Here is a 14,621-nt window from a genome sequence, read left to right as displayed (position 1 = left end):
TCAACTTGCCCATTTGCTTGTGGGTGCTTTACTGAGGTGAACTGATGCTTGATCTTTATATTGGATACCAGATTTCTGAAGGTAGAGTCGGTGAACTGAGTTCCATTATCGGTGGTGATAGAGTGGAGAACTCCATACCTTGTAATAATATTCTTGTAGAGGAACTTCCGACTTCTCTGGGCTGTGATGGTGGCTAATGGTTCTGCTTTAATCCATTTCGTGAAGTAGTCCAGTCCCACTATTAGGTACTTCACTTGTCCAGGCACTTGGGGGAATGGTCTGAGTAGGTCTAACCCCCATTTTGCAAAAGGCCATGGAAAAGTTATACTAATGAGCTCCTCAGGAGGGGCGACGTGGAAGTTTGCATGCATTTGGCATGGTTGACACTACTTTATGAATTCGGAGGCATCTTTTTGCAAGGTCGGCCAATAGAACCCGGCTCGGATGACCTTCCTAGCCAAAGACCTTGCTCCGAGATGGTTTCCACAGATACCATTATGGACCTCTTCTAAGACTTCTGTTGTCCATGAGGTAGGGACACATTTTAACAATGGTGTGGATATCCTTATTTTATAGAGGATATTTTTCACCAAGGTATAGTTTTGTGCTTCTCTCTGAATTTTCTTGGCCTCTTTTTCCTCTTTGGGTAGGATGTCGAATATTATGTATTCGATTAGTGGGTTCATCCATCCGAAGTCCAATCCGGATACTTTCAGGACATCTTGCTTAACCTCTGTTTTTACAAGAGAGGGTTCTTGGAGAGTTTCTTGAATCAAGTTTCTATTATTCCCTCCTGGTTTGGTACTTGCTAACTTGGAAAGGGCGTCTGCTCTGCTATTGAGATCTCGAGTTATATGCTTGATCTCGGTCTCCGAGAACTGCCTGAGATACTCCAAGGTTTTGTCTAAGTACCTCTTCATATTAGAGTCTTTGGCCTGATAATCCTCATTGATTTGAGAGGTCATCACCTGAGAGTCGCTGAACACAGCTACCTTGGTCGTGCCGACTTCCTCTGCTAGCTTCAATCCAGCGATCAAGGCTTCATATTCTGCCTGGTTGTTGGAGGCTGGGAATTCAAATTTGAGGGATACTTCTATCTGAGTTCCCTCTTGGTTGACCAGTATTATGCTTGCACCGCTTCCGACCTTATTGGAGGAGCCATCCAAGTATAGCTCCCATGCGGTGGAGGCTTCTTCTTGATCTCCTGCATACTCTGCTACGAAGTCGGTAAGGCATTGGGCTTTAATTGCAGTCTGAGTTTTATACTTAAAGTCGAACTCGGATAGCTCTATAGCCCATTGAACCATTGTGCCCACAATATCTGTTTTTTGGAGAATTTGCTTCATGGGTTGGTTCATTCGAACTCTTATTGTATGGGCTTGAATGTAAGGCCGTAGCCTTCGAGAGGCTACTACTAAGGCATACGCAAACTTCTCAAATTTTTGGTACCTTAATTCGGGACCTTGTAGAACCTTGCTGGTGAAGTACACAGGATGCTGCCCGACCTCATCTTCCCGTATTAGAGTTGATGCTACAGCTTTGTCGGCTACGGACAAGTACAGGACGAGTTCTTCCCCAACTTTAGGTCGGGTCAGAATTAGAGGTTGGCTTAAAAACCTTTTGAGCTCTTGGAAAGCCTCTTCACACTCAGGAGTCCATTCGAACTGGCATCCTTTTCTTAGCAAGGAGAAAAGTTGTAGGGATCTTAATGCTGATCCCGTCAAGAACCTAGAGAGGGCTGCAAGTCGGCCATTCAATTGCTGGACCTCCTTTAAGCAAGTCGGGCTTTTCATTTCTAGGACTACTCTATACTTGTCGGGGTTAGTTTCAATCCCCCTTTGTGTTAGCATAAATCCCAAAAATTTTCTAGCCTCTACCACGAAGGTGCACTTTGCGGGATTCAATCTCATCCCGTGCATCCTTATGATGTTGAAGACTTACGAGAGGTCAGTCAAGAGGTCGGCCTCATCCTTGGATTTTACTAGCATGTCGTCTACATATACTTCCATTAGACTTCCAAGGTGAGGTGCAAACACCTTGTTCATCAGCCTTTGATACGTGGCTCCTGTAATTTTTAACCTAAAAGGCATAATCACATAGCAATAGTTTGCTCGAGGCATGATGAAGGATGTTTTTTCTTGATCCGGCTTGTACATCGGAATTTGGTTGTATCCCGAGTATGCATCCATAAACAACAAGTATTGATATCCCGAGCTGGAATCTACTAGGGTATCAATATTTAGGAGTGGATATGGGTCTTTTGGACACGCCTTGTTCAGGTCAGTGTAATCGACGTACATCCTCCACTTGCCATTTTGATTCTTGACTAGCACCACATTTGCCAACCAAGCCGGATATTTGACCTCTCTGATGAAGTCGGCTTCTAGGAGGGCTTGTATCTGTTCTTCTACCACCTGAGCCCATTCAGGTCCGAGCTTTCGTCTTCTCTGCTGAACAGGTTGGGATCCGGAGTGCACTAACAGTTTGTGTGACATGAGCTTGGGATCTATCCCAGGCATTGTCGGAGGCTTTCCAGGCGAAGAGGTCGGAATTTTCTTTTGGAGCCTTATAAGTTTCTGTTTCAAGTCTTCTTTCAGGTTGGCTCCTATATTGGTATTCTTTCCTTCCTCCTTCCCGATCTATACCTCCTCGGTTTTTCCCCTGGTTTGTGGCCGTAATTCTTCTTTAGCTCAGACTCCTCCGAGCTCAATGGTGTGAACCTCCTTGCCTTTTCCTCTCAGCTTCAGGCTTTCATTATAGCACTTTCTTGCCAGTTTCTAATCTCCCCTGATGGTTGTGATTCCCTCTGGCGTTGGGAATTTCAGGCAAAGGTGGGGATAGATACCACTGCTCCAAGCCGATTTAGGGTTGTCCTTCCTATTTAAGTGTTATAGGCAGAACCCACATCAACGACTATGAAGTCGATGCTTAGAGTCTTAGATTTCATTCCCTTTCCAAAAGTTGTATGTAGGGGTACGAATCCCAGCGGTTTTATGGGTGTATCCCCCAACCCGTATAGGGTACCAGGGTAAGCCCTTAGTTCCTTCTCATCTAATCCCAGCTTATCAAATGCTGGTTTGAACAGGATGTCAGCTGAGCTCTCCTGATCCACCAGGATTCTATGTAGATGGGCATTGGCGAGAATCATGGTGATCACTACTGGATCGTCATGTCCTGGAACAATGCCCTGCCCATCTTCTTTGGTGAAAGAGATGGTTGAGAGATTGGGCGATTTGCCTCCGACCTGGTAGACTTCCTTCAGGTGTCTTTTGCGAGATGACTTAGTGAGACCTCCCCCAGCAAACCCTCCTGAGATCATATGTATGTGTCTTTCCGGGGTCTGTGGTGGTGGATCTCTTCGATCCTCCTCATCTCGCTTTCTCTTACCATGATGATCCGACCTTTTCATGAGATATCTATCAAGCCGGTATTCTCTGACCAGATTTTCTATCCCATTTTTCAAGTCGTAACACTCATTCGTTGAGTGACCATATAGCTTATGGTACTCACAATACTCGCTATGACTTCCCCCTTTCTTGTTCTTGATAGGCCTAGGGGGAGGTAGCCTTTCAGTGTGACAAATTTCTCTATAGATGTCGACTAGGGAAACTCGTAGAGGGGTGTATGAGTGGTACCTCCTGGGCCTTTCATTCCCGACTTCTTTTTTTTTTCTTGGACTCCCTCTCTTTTTTCTTTGAAGAGTGAGAATGCCCAGGTCGCCAGCTTGTCTCTCTTAGCCTGGAGTTTTCCTCCATATTGATATACTTCTCCGCTCTTTCTTGTACATCACTCAAAGAAGTCAGATGCCTTTTCAAGATGGACTGGGAGAATGAGCCTTCTCGTAGTCCATTTACTAGGCCCATGATCACTGCCTTGGTGGGCAGGTCTTGAATTTCTAAACATGCTTTGTTGAACCTTTCCATGTAGTCCCTCAAAGGTTCTCCGACCTGTTGTTTTACTCCCAGGAGACTCGGTGCGTGTTTTACTTTATTCTTCTGGATTGAAAATCGCATAAGGAACTTACGTGAGAGGTCGTCGAAACTGGTGACTGACCTTGGGGGAGGCTATCGAACCATTTCATCGCTGCTTTTGTCAAGGTCGTCGGAAAGGCCTTACAGCGAGTAGCATCAGAATCGTCGGCTAGGTACATCTGACTTTTAAAGTTGCTTAGGTGATGCTTTGGGTTAGTAGTCCCGTCGTATAGGTCCATATCGGGGCTTTTGAAGTTCCTTGGAACTTTTACCCTCATTATGTCCTCACTGAATGGGTCTCCCCCCCCAAGGGAGAATCTTCTCGGTCGTTGCAAGAGTTCCGACCTCGGAAAGTGGATTTTAATCTTGAGAGCTTTTCTTTAAGCTCTTTTCTTCGCTCGACCTCCCTCCTCAAGTTTCTCTCCGCCTCTCGCTGTCACTCTAGTTCTTGTTCTAACTGTTCCAGCCGTCATTGGTCGCCGTGGAATAATCCCATTAGATCAGCTGCATGGGGTTGTCCCTCCTTTCCTGATTCATGCCCCTCAGAGGGGGTTCCCCTTGGTTCTTTCACTTCAGAGGGACCTTCCTTGTATTGGGTGTTTGCCCCTTGGTGAGTGACTATCGCTCTGTCGTTGTTGTCAGTGACTTGATTCTCCTGCTCAGAATTGAACGATGTGTTTCCATCCTCGTTTAAGTCGTCCGCTATCATGGGTTAATCTCCAAGTCCCCGACAACGACGCCAATGTTACGTGGGTAACCGGAGATATGTGGATTGGACTTGAAGAATTGACCAAAGCGTAAAAAAGGAGGCAGTCTCTAATTTGCCTTGTGTCTGAGAACTGTCGTCCGACTAGTGTTTATGAGAGAATAGGGGGTGGTACCTGCAAAGACACTCCGATGCCTAAGTCAGCAAGGGGTTTAAGCAGGTTTAGAAAGTATTGGAACTTAGAGATACCTGAGGGGTATTAGTGTATTTATAGTGGTGATCCAATAACCACCGTTGGAGTAGTTCCACTTCTGAAGGTGGATAACCGTCCCTTTATCTTAGGGCTGTTGAGATATGGCTCCAGAAAGTGGGTTGAGAGATTTTAGGGGCATTTACTTATTTAAATAAGTGTTATCTGCCAGCTATCCTTCGAGCCCGACTTCTTTGGAATGGAGTCTATGTTGAATCCAACATCTTCTAAGGAGGTCGGTGGGCGGCGAAGGCCAATCTTCGGATTGGGCCTTTTGGTGTGTTGGGACCTGGGCCATAGTGTTGGGTCAGGGTATGAACAGTAATATTATTACCGTCAATTTTTTTAAAAAATTTTACCGGTAGATCTGACCATTTTTAGCATTTTTTGTAGTATTAGATCATATACACAACCTTTGTTTTTCTTATTTTTGAGTGTACTTATATTTTTCTATTGTCTAGATTTAAGCTTATATTAAGAGATACAAAAAATAAAGAGAATTGATTACACAAAGTCAATTATTCTTTTGTTTGAGTATTTGATTTTAAAAGTGTACTTAGTTTTCCTTATCTAAGTTGTATTAGCATTTAGAAATTACTAAGTTTGGGATTAGCTTAAGTGTGTTACAAGAGTGTGAATCTATTAGAATTAATGTTTGTAATTAATCTTGAGTACAGTGAAAATTCTACCATTGTTATAGTAGAGATTGAATGTAGAACACATTGTACTTTGTAGCTGAATTATGATATATTGCAGTATTATTCTATTATCTTCCTCATCTCTGTAATTTTTTCAATTCTGTTTTGTTAGTTTTGTTATTGTGAGACGAGATAAAAATAAAAATAATCTCCTGAATTCAGTATACTGTACAATTAGTTTTATTAACCATTATAAGTGATTTCTTTATTCAACTTTTCTTTCTCAACTCCCGTGGGTATATATCTATAATAATATATAAAGGAAATATGAGAGTTTGTTGTCCAATTTTCTCTTTTTCATCTTAATCCTATTAATAAATAGTATTTAATATAATTGTCCTCTTAAAATTTGGTCCAAAATGTAATTATTAGTTAATTTTTTTAATCTTTTATACAGTTACCTTTTTATTTTACACATAACTTCTACCCATGTTGTCTTTTTCTTTATTCTATGGAGTATACGTAGTACTCTCTCTTTATCTTTATTTCACTTAATTAAAAAAATTATAATAAATATGTGTATAGAAAATGGTAAAAAAAATAAAATTAAAAATTAAAAATTTTTAAAAAATAATGGAACAAAAGATGATTTAAGATATTGAATATAAAATTTAAAAAAAATTAGCAATTAAAATTATGCGAGAAAAAGAGTTCTTTAAATTTAAATTTTTATATATACTTCAAATTACATAAGATTGAAAAAATAAATAAATTATAAATATTTATAAATTTTTATCTTGATTGTTACATATAATAACAACGTAACAATTTTAGTATTATACTTAAATTAATTTAAAGTTTATTATTAAAAAAATTAAATAACTTATAAAATTTTTATTTTTATTTTTATTTATTAATAATTTATTATTTATTAAAATTTTTATTTTTTATCCCAAATTTATAATTTAAAAAATATAAAAATTAATTTCCTAAAAAAATTATTAGAAAAAAATAACAATATAAAAATTACAATTTTGTTTTGAAATTAAATGAAACAAAAATCTTAAAAATTTTATTAGTTAGAGACATAGAAGTTGACATATTAGATCTAGAGAAAAATTAATAATTATTACAAATAAGTGTTACGAGTAGGAGAGATATTCAACAATATAATATTTTTATATTCAATTGTATATGTTAATAGTAGCTAAAATAGTAGTGTCCATATAATATTACTCTTTTAAAAAAATATAATACATTTGATATTATTTTTTATAATTGTTGACAAGTTTTATAATTTGATTAACAAAAAATCTGAATACTTGATATCTTAAATTTTGTCTGAAAGCAATAAAATATGACTTAACAAGTAAGTCTGAAAAATAATAAAGATCTATACATCTAGATATCTAAATCAAAGAAAAAAAATTTTCTTTTAGCAAATCTTTAATAACTCAAAAGTTAACACAATGGTAGTTATGGATCAAAGTGATAAACAAAAATAAGAGTTGGGATAGTGGTATGTGATAATTAATTGCGATTGAGATGAATAGAAGAAGAAAACAAAAAATTAAGAGAATAAAATAAGGCAACATAATAATAATGATAAGAGAAAGGATAGTGTATAATATGATGAGATAATATAATCAAAATAAAAATTAATAATCTTAAAAAATAATAAAATTAAAGATAATTAAAGAGGTTTAAAATAAGATTGAAGAAATATATTTTTTTATCTATTAGAATTATGGACAGAGATAAAGAATATTTTGAATATAAATTTTTAAATTTGCTTCTAATTAAATAGGATTGAAAAAATAAATAAATTTAATAATATTTATAAATAATTAATCTTTAAATAATATTAGTAAATTTTTATATTGATTTTTTTACACATAATAATAAATTAATATTTTTTTAATCTTATTTTTTAATTTAAATTTGTTTACTTTAACATTTTATATGTTAAATAATTTAAAATATTTTACTTTTTTATAATTTATTTTTAATTATTATTAAATTTATAATTTTAAAATAAAAATATATAATTAATTTCTTAAATTCAATAGAAAAGCGGCTCAACAGGTGAGCCCATAGTATATATAAATTCAATATATCTATTATACTACATACCATCGTTGGCGTTATAGCACGCAGCGTCAAAATTCAACTTGTAGTAAGATGGTGGCTGACAGTGCCACGTAATGATGCTAGTGCTCCCTGGAGGCACAGGTAGAGGTGCCATCTGTTCCATTCTGGCTTGCGTGGTTTGGTACTTGGTGGATTTTCAAGTGACGAATGTCACGCGAGATGCGGGACTACTTCAATGGCTTTGAAGACCGATTGATTCCTCCCCCACCGTTTGGTGCCATCTGTTCCATGCATTCAAGAAGAGTCCACGCTCATCCTTGCTGATGAAGTCCAACTACGGTGCAAACTAGAATCAGTGCACCCAGGAACAGTCTCGCATCAGGAAAAGCTCAGTCTCCTCTACATTCCAACACCTCAGACACATTGATAAGAAATTTGTTCCTCTTTCTGGCAGGCTTATTTTGGTGGGGATGGCAGAAGATATCAATCTCCAAACAAAATTGAGCACAGGTGGATGAGCTTGCACCTGCTAAAGTTTTTTCGAAGAAAAAGTTTGGATGCTTCTGATTGCTTGTTTGAGATGTGGATGTTAGGTGTGATCTAATAAGATGATTTTCTCTCTTTACCTCGTAATCCTATGTGTTAGAGTCTTTCCAATAATATGTATCTGACTACTGATTGAGATCTGTTGGTAAACTTAGTATTTGATTTGCTTTAAAACTAAGGAATGCTTGTTTGATATAAATTTTTTTTCATTGCAATGACTCCTGATCAATTAGAGAATCCACAGTTAGATCATGACCCCTTTTTGGGCAACTGCTCCCAATCTTAAAGCCATTCTAATTAGGCTATCCATGGGTCCTCCCATATTTGAATTGTATTGCTTGAACCTATTTTTTATAATTTGCCTAATTTTAAAACCCTTTTAGATGACCAAATAATGTGCCATGTATACCAAGGATTGGAACCTAGATCTACCTTAAAAAAAGTCTTCCAGTTGAAAAATTTTGCTTTTGGGACGTGTGTCGATAAGGAGTCAAGTTGTTAAATAATTCTCCACCATTGTTTTGTAAGTAATGCCTGATTAAAACTATTTAAATGACAAAAATACAAACCCTTCCTCCTCCTTTTTCATACAATGCTTGGACCATTTTATCCAATGTACTTTTCGCTCTCCATTCTTACTTCCCCAGTAAAAGCAGCTGATTAAACTTTCCATGTGTCGACATAAGCCGCTCTGGAGCTGAAAGCATCCCATTATATATGACGGGATAGCTTGGATAACTGATTTGATTAAGACTTCTTTATTTGTTCATGACTTTTCTCCTTCCAACCTTTAAGCTTCTTCAATAATGATTATTGAAAAAATTAAAATTTCTATCTCTTGGATCTTCACATTAGTGTTGGAATATCCAAATATTTTGAGTGTTCCTTTTCTACCTTAATAGCTAAACCATTGAATAAGCATATATCTGATAGTAGGTACATCTCGACTAAAAGAGAGGTCTAGTTTATCTAAGTTAACTCATTGGCTTGAAGCTAATTGGTAAGTGCGAAGAATGTCTTTTATTGCAATAATATCCTAACCTGCTGCCCTTAGGAATGTGATGATATCATCGGCAAAAAAAGATATGACACTTTTAGTGTGTTCCTGACTACCTTAATCCCTCGTATAGTCTTCCTTTCCCGTGCTCTTCTCAAAAGAATCGAGAGTACCTCCGCACATAGGATGAGTATGTATGGAGACAAAGGATCTCCTTACCTGATTCTTCGCGAGGGCGTAAATTTCTTGGATAGAGTATCATTGATTAGAATAGAGAATGATACTGTAATAATACACCTTTGAATTAAGTCCATCCATTTCTAAGAATAATCTATTGCCTTGAGAACTTCCATGAAGAAACTCCATTCAAGTCTGTCATAAGCTTTATCCATGTCTAGCTTTCATTCCAATATAGCCTTTTGAACAACACACCCTTTTCCTCTTGTAATGAACTATCTCAAAGGCCACCAATCCATTATCCGTTATTTGCCACCCTGGTATAAAGGTACTTTGGTTTTCTCCAACTAGATCTGATAACACTTGCTTAAGTCTATTCATCAGTCTTAGTTGCAATTTTGAACAAATTGCATAGAGAAATAAGTCGGTACTTCATAGGATATTGTAGGTTTGGTGTTTTTGGAATAAGATATAGATAGGTATTATTTATGCTCTTTTGATCAGCATTATTTTTCAAGATATTTAGGATTGCCTCTATTGTGTCTTTTCTGACCATATCCCACATTTTTTGGTAAAACAAGGTCAGCATCCCATTTGAACATGGTGCCTTAGTTGGATGTGTTTGAAACAAGGTTGTTCTTACTTCGTCTACTGTAAATGTTTTATCCAAAAATATTATAATTTGGCCTGTAAGACTCGCCCTCTAAATACCTTAGTTGCATCTTCCCTTTTTGAGGTTCCTTTTGTACCAAATAAGTTTTCAAAAAATAATAATTACCTCCCCTATTTTCTCTTCATCATGTTGGATGATTCCGGTCTCATTGGTGATTTTGCAGATCGGGTCCTTCAAGTTCGCTGTGAGGCCTTTTGGTGGAAATTTTTAATGTTCTTGTCACCCGCTTTCCCCAAGTTGCCCTGGACTTCTGTGACCACCAAATTTATTCTTGATGGACGAGGATGTCAAGCTCTAATTGTTTGTGTTGTAGATTTTGCAGCATTTATTCTATTTGTGGCATTCTTATTAGTTACTCAATAATATTCTATTTTTCCTTGATTTCTTTGGATAGCTTTCCAAAAGTGTTTTTTTCCTCACTCATCTAAAACCATCCCACAATTCTAAATCTTCTCTTGAAGAAGTTCATGATAATTGGTCGATGCTCGTTTCACCACCTTCTTACATTCTAGTTTTTGGAGCCACATTTCTTCAAATTTACATAAATGGCTCTATTGGTAAGTGTACCAAATTACTTCAAATAATACCACGGTGAGTGAGTATCATTCCCACGAGAACTAGAGGATTAAGTAAAGCAGTCTTTAATTGAAATTCTAATTAGATCAACGAAACTTTTGTAGGGAGTAATAATTGGATGTAAAGTAAGCAACAGGGATGTATGCTGATGGTTCTATTGGCAAATGCACCAAATCGCTTCAAATAATACCATGGTGAGTAGGTGTCATTCCCACAAGGATTAAACAATTGAGCAAGCGGTCTTCAATTGAACTCCTAATTAGATCAATGAAACTTTTTTTTTGTAGAGAGTTGTAACTAAATGAAAGTAATCAATAGTGATGTATGCTATACTTATGAATGAGAAAAAGAAGACAATGGATGAATATATTAAGGTTTCAGAGATGTTTATTTCTTAGAAAAAGAAAATTTCATGCTCTTTACTTTCATTTATGCAAGTATATTTTCACGACAAATCATAATAATCAAACCCGAATTTCTTGAAAATTTAATTTATCTTTATCCCACCTAATCGCCAATTCCTTGGTCAATTAAGTGGCAAGAAGAGGTAAAGCACAATACTAATTTAAAGTCACACAATTTTCAAAGCTATCCCTAGTCAATTGAAAAGTTATGAGAATGATGATGCCTAGGCATCTTTAGTTGTTTTTATGTTTCTTTTTATTTAGTTTTCTTAGATTTGAATCAAAGTTCTTATGTTTTTCGTGACATTTTTATAACTGATCATATGTTGGAGTTATTTTAAAATGATTAAGCTTTCAGGATGTAGTTAAGCAAATCAAGATAAAATTTAGAAAAAAACACAAGTGCACTTCCAGGGAAGTAAATGCAAGGCTGGTGCCAGGCTTCAAGACGACAAGCCCAGCGTCGAAACTCCAAGCCGGGTGCTCAACCTCCAAGCCCAGTTCTAGGCACTACACAACGCCCCTGCTCCAAGCCCAGTGCCCAAATTGGGCGCCCAACTCCACCATCACCAAGCCTAGCGCTTTCGTGCCTGGGAAGAGCAGAAGTGGGTAGGCGCCCAACTCCAAGGAGTGGTGCCCAGCGCCACCAATTCTTATGTACTGAGCGCCTAGCTCCCAAATCCAGAGCCTAGCTCCCAAATCCAGAGCATTGCTTCGAATGATATTTCAACTCTCAATGGTCTAGAATTTTTTAAAGTCCAACGCCAATCCCAGGAGCCCAGCACCAAGTACAACTTCAATTTCCAGGAAGCTCTAAAATCAACTCAAGATTCAAGATTTGAAAGATTAGTTAGCAGCAACTTCTTCTAGAAAGATAAGATTTGGTTGTTAGGATTTATATTAGATTAGATTTGAATTTGAATAAGTTGTTATCTTACTCTTCGGAAGATAAGATTAAGTTTTGAATTTTAATTAGTTAGGAAGCAAGAATATAAATAAGTGAACAAAGTTTACGGAGAAATATCTTTGGATCTTGGAGTCTACGGATTAAGAAAATCTTTAGTTTTAGGTTATTTTCTTTTCTACTATGAGTAACTAAACCTCCTTTTGTTAAAGGTTAAGAGTTATGTTTGATTTTATTGATTAGTAATGCAAGTATTTTTTTTATTTTGATTTATGTTTTTATGCTTTTTTAAGATTGAGGCTCAGTTCTTCATCTTTAATGGTTATAACTTATAAGTATTGAAAAATATTTTACTTTTATTTTAAATTCTGTTATTATTTTGGGAAATATAATATCAGCTTGAAACCCTTTCTATCGAAATATTCGGCTTTTAATCTTAAAATTTTTTAAATTGATTTTATCGCCACCAGATGCTAAGTGTTGAAAGAGGAAGACGCGATGATAGTAGAAATAGCAAACACCAGAGAAGAGATGCAATGACAATGACAAATTGCGCAGTTAAGGGAGAAAATGATGGTGATAGTATGATCCTGGATTGCTGTATGTGGAATTTGGAAATAAGAGTATATAGTAGAAAGAAGAAAATGGTTGTAATATGAGAGGGGGTGGGGGTTAAAGGTTGGAAAATTATGATGAATTCAAGGATAAAATAGAATAAAAAAGACTAATAACATCTAAAATAGATTTAGATTCTCTAAATTTTAAATTTAATTTTAGATGATAAAATATGATTTTTTATCATTTATTTTATAGGTAAAATAAAAAAAAATATGAAAAAAATTATTTAACAGTGAGAGATAACACTTTATCTTCTAAAATAAAAATTTAAAATTTAAAAATCCAAATTCATCCAAAAATAATTTTGGAAATTGCCAATACGAGTTAAAACGGTCTCTCACTTTTATAAATGACCAAATAAGTTTTTAAAATTTACTTTTGTAAATTTCTGTTCATTCCTAATTCAACTATGTTAATACAATGTTGATATAAACTATTAAATATCAACATCGAATCCCAACATGGTCAAAATAGTATCGCAAATTAGTTGATTATACTTAAACGAATAAAATATATTTGAGTATGTGCCTAAAAAAGCCATCATGAAATGATGAAATATCTTGAAATATCATTACTACATGTATTTCTTTTTTAAAAAACATCACAATGGTATTAAATAAAATAGGACCCACCTACTTTTATTTAATTTTATCCTAGCCCGTCTCGTTATTACGAAATGAATTTCGGTTTTTGCAAGTTCTCATTGCAAAAGTCCAAAATTTTGGTTTATTAAAAAGAAGGTTCTTATAATATATTTTAGTTTGGTATAACCTCTTGACCTACGTCCAATCCTCCCCACTAAAGTGTGAAGAATTTTACTATATCACCGGACTTATAAGGAGCTTGATAAACTGCTATAAAATAGAAAATTTTATGAACACCTCACGATATATGAACACTATTTTAATTAAGTCATTCTACTTAAAAACTCTTTCTCTAAGTACTTGAAGTAATACCAACTTGAAGCATTTTTCCTTGAGTGAATAATGATCCTAGGTATCCTTACTAACAGTAGTGTTTAATAAGCCTCACCACTTAGGAAAAATAACCTCTAATTCTCTCAACAATCAAGAAGAGCTACAAAATTCTTCTTTTACAACATATGATAGTGAACTTAAAAAATAATGAGTACTCACAAAAAGAGTATTTAATTACAAATGAAGCACTATGAGTAATCTCAAGCTATCACTCAAATGCTTATGAAAATCAATTTGAAAACTTATGAAATTTGATTGCAATGAAAGTTTATAGCATGAAAGAAGTTGTGTATTGTAACAAAGGACCAAGACCACTATTTATAAGCCTCCATGCACCCATGAATATTGGGAGTGAGTGGAGAGAACAAATAATCCAAACAATACACACTTAGTAGGGTCCTGTATTCCTAAGAATGTATAGGATGAATCCTCAGAGCTAAGAATTGAGCTTCTAGTTTAAAATTGTGTGAAATATGATATTCTAGCACGTGAGGATCGATCCTCCCATTTGACATAGGAATTGTGTAAACCCCATGAAATTAATAAATAATTGGCTAATAAATTGATAATAAAATAGGAGTCTTTAACTCGAAACCGTATCGCTGATTTTTTTGAAAGCCAAAAAAAAATATACTTTATCTTGAAAACAAACAAGCAAATATTTATATACAAGACTTCTTACATAAGTAGCTTATAAATATAATATACACATAAAACATACAACTCCTATCCCTCTTACAATATTATAACAATAAGAGCGAGGAAAAAATCTATAACATATGTATACAAACAGAGACAGCATATCTAAGTACTTAACTAAAACTCTATAAACTTCTTCGTCCGTCTTGAAAAGATAAAGTTGTAGGGGGTGAGAACCTAACCACGCGGTCTCACTACGAAGTTTCAGAATTTTCATAAGAAGATATTTAATAAGAAAGCTGTTCTCAACTCAGTGATTATTGTAGTATTATAAATTTTTTGAAAACCAACAGTTTGACATTCAAAAATCCAAAACACATTATTTTCTTATAAGAAAAATCTTAAAAGTTTCCTAGATGGTATGAATGACGAACCTGTTCCAAGTATAGGTTCA

General features: G+C 35.5%; 2 protein-coding genes across 2 annotated transcripts; both read right to left on the bottom strand.

The window, feature by feature from the left end:
- Window positions 1-386: 386 nt before the first annotated feature.
- Window positions 387-1,793, bottom strand: LOC107633307 (uncharacterized). The gene is made up of 2 exons (XM_016336950.2): window positions 1,146-1,793; window positions 387-1,052 (listed from the first exon to the last, which is right to left on the bottom strand). Exons 1-2 carry the CDS (start codon window positions 1,791-1,793, stop codon window positions 387-389), a joined length of 1,314 nt encoding a protein of 437 aa, XP_016192436.2.
- A 1,088-nt stretch (window positions 1,794-2,881) lies between these two features.
- On the bottom strand, window positions 2,882-4,249 carry LOC148571514 (uncharacterized). Its single transcript, XM_088507274.1, has 2 exons — window positions 4,054-4,249; window positions 2,882-3,600 (listed from the first exon to the last, which is right to left on the bottom strand). The coding sequence occupies exons 1-2, from the start codon at window positions 4,247-4,249 to the stop codon at window positions 2,882-2,884; spliced, it is 915 nt and encodes a 304-aa protein (XP_088363400.1).
- Window positions 4,250-14,621: the final 10,372 nt, after the last annotated feature.

The sequence above is a fragment of the Arachis ipaensis genome, chromosome B3 (assembly GCF_059453495.1).
Source record: "Arachis ipaensis isolate K30076 ecotype BB chromosome B3, ASM5945349v1, whole genome shotgun sequence".
NCBI classification, from domain to species: domain Eukaryota; kingdom Viridiplantae; phylum Streptophyta; class Magnoliopsida; order Fabales; family Fabaceae; genus Arachis; species Arachis ipaensis.
The sequence above is the reverse complement of the archived record's forward strand: the minus strand, read 5'-3'. Positions and strand labels throughout refer to the sequence as shown.

What these genes read in the sequence shown, in the direction of transcription:
- LOC107633307 (XM_016336950.2), bottom strand. Translation starts at nt 1,793, where the DNA reads ATGAAAAGCCCGACTTGCTTAAAGGAGGTCCAGCAATTGAATGGCCGA. An exon ending in TGGATGGCTCCTCCAATAAG is followed by an intron (nt 1,053 to 1,145) that starts GTCGGAAGCGGT and finishes TCCAACAACCAG; the next exon opens with GCAGAATATGAAGCCTTGAT.
- LOC148571514 (XM_088507274.1), bottom strand. Translation starts at nt 4,249, where the DNA reads ATGAGGGTAAAAGTTCCAAGGAACTTCAAAAGCCCCGATATGGACCTA. An exon ending in GTTCGATAGCCTCCCCCAAG is followed by an intron (nt 3,601 to 4,053) that starts GTCAGTCACCAG and finishes GAGTTTCCCTAG; the next exon opens with TCGACATCTATAGAGAAATT.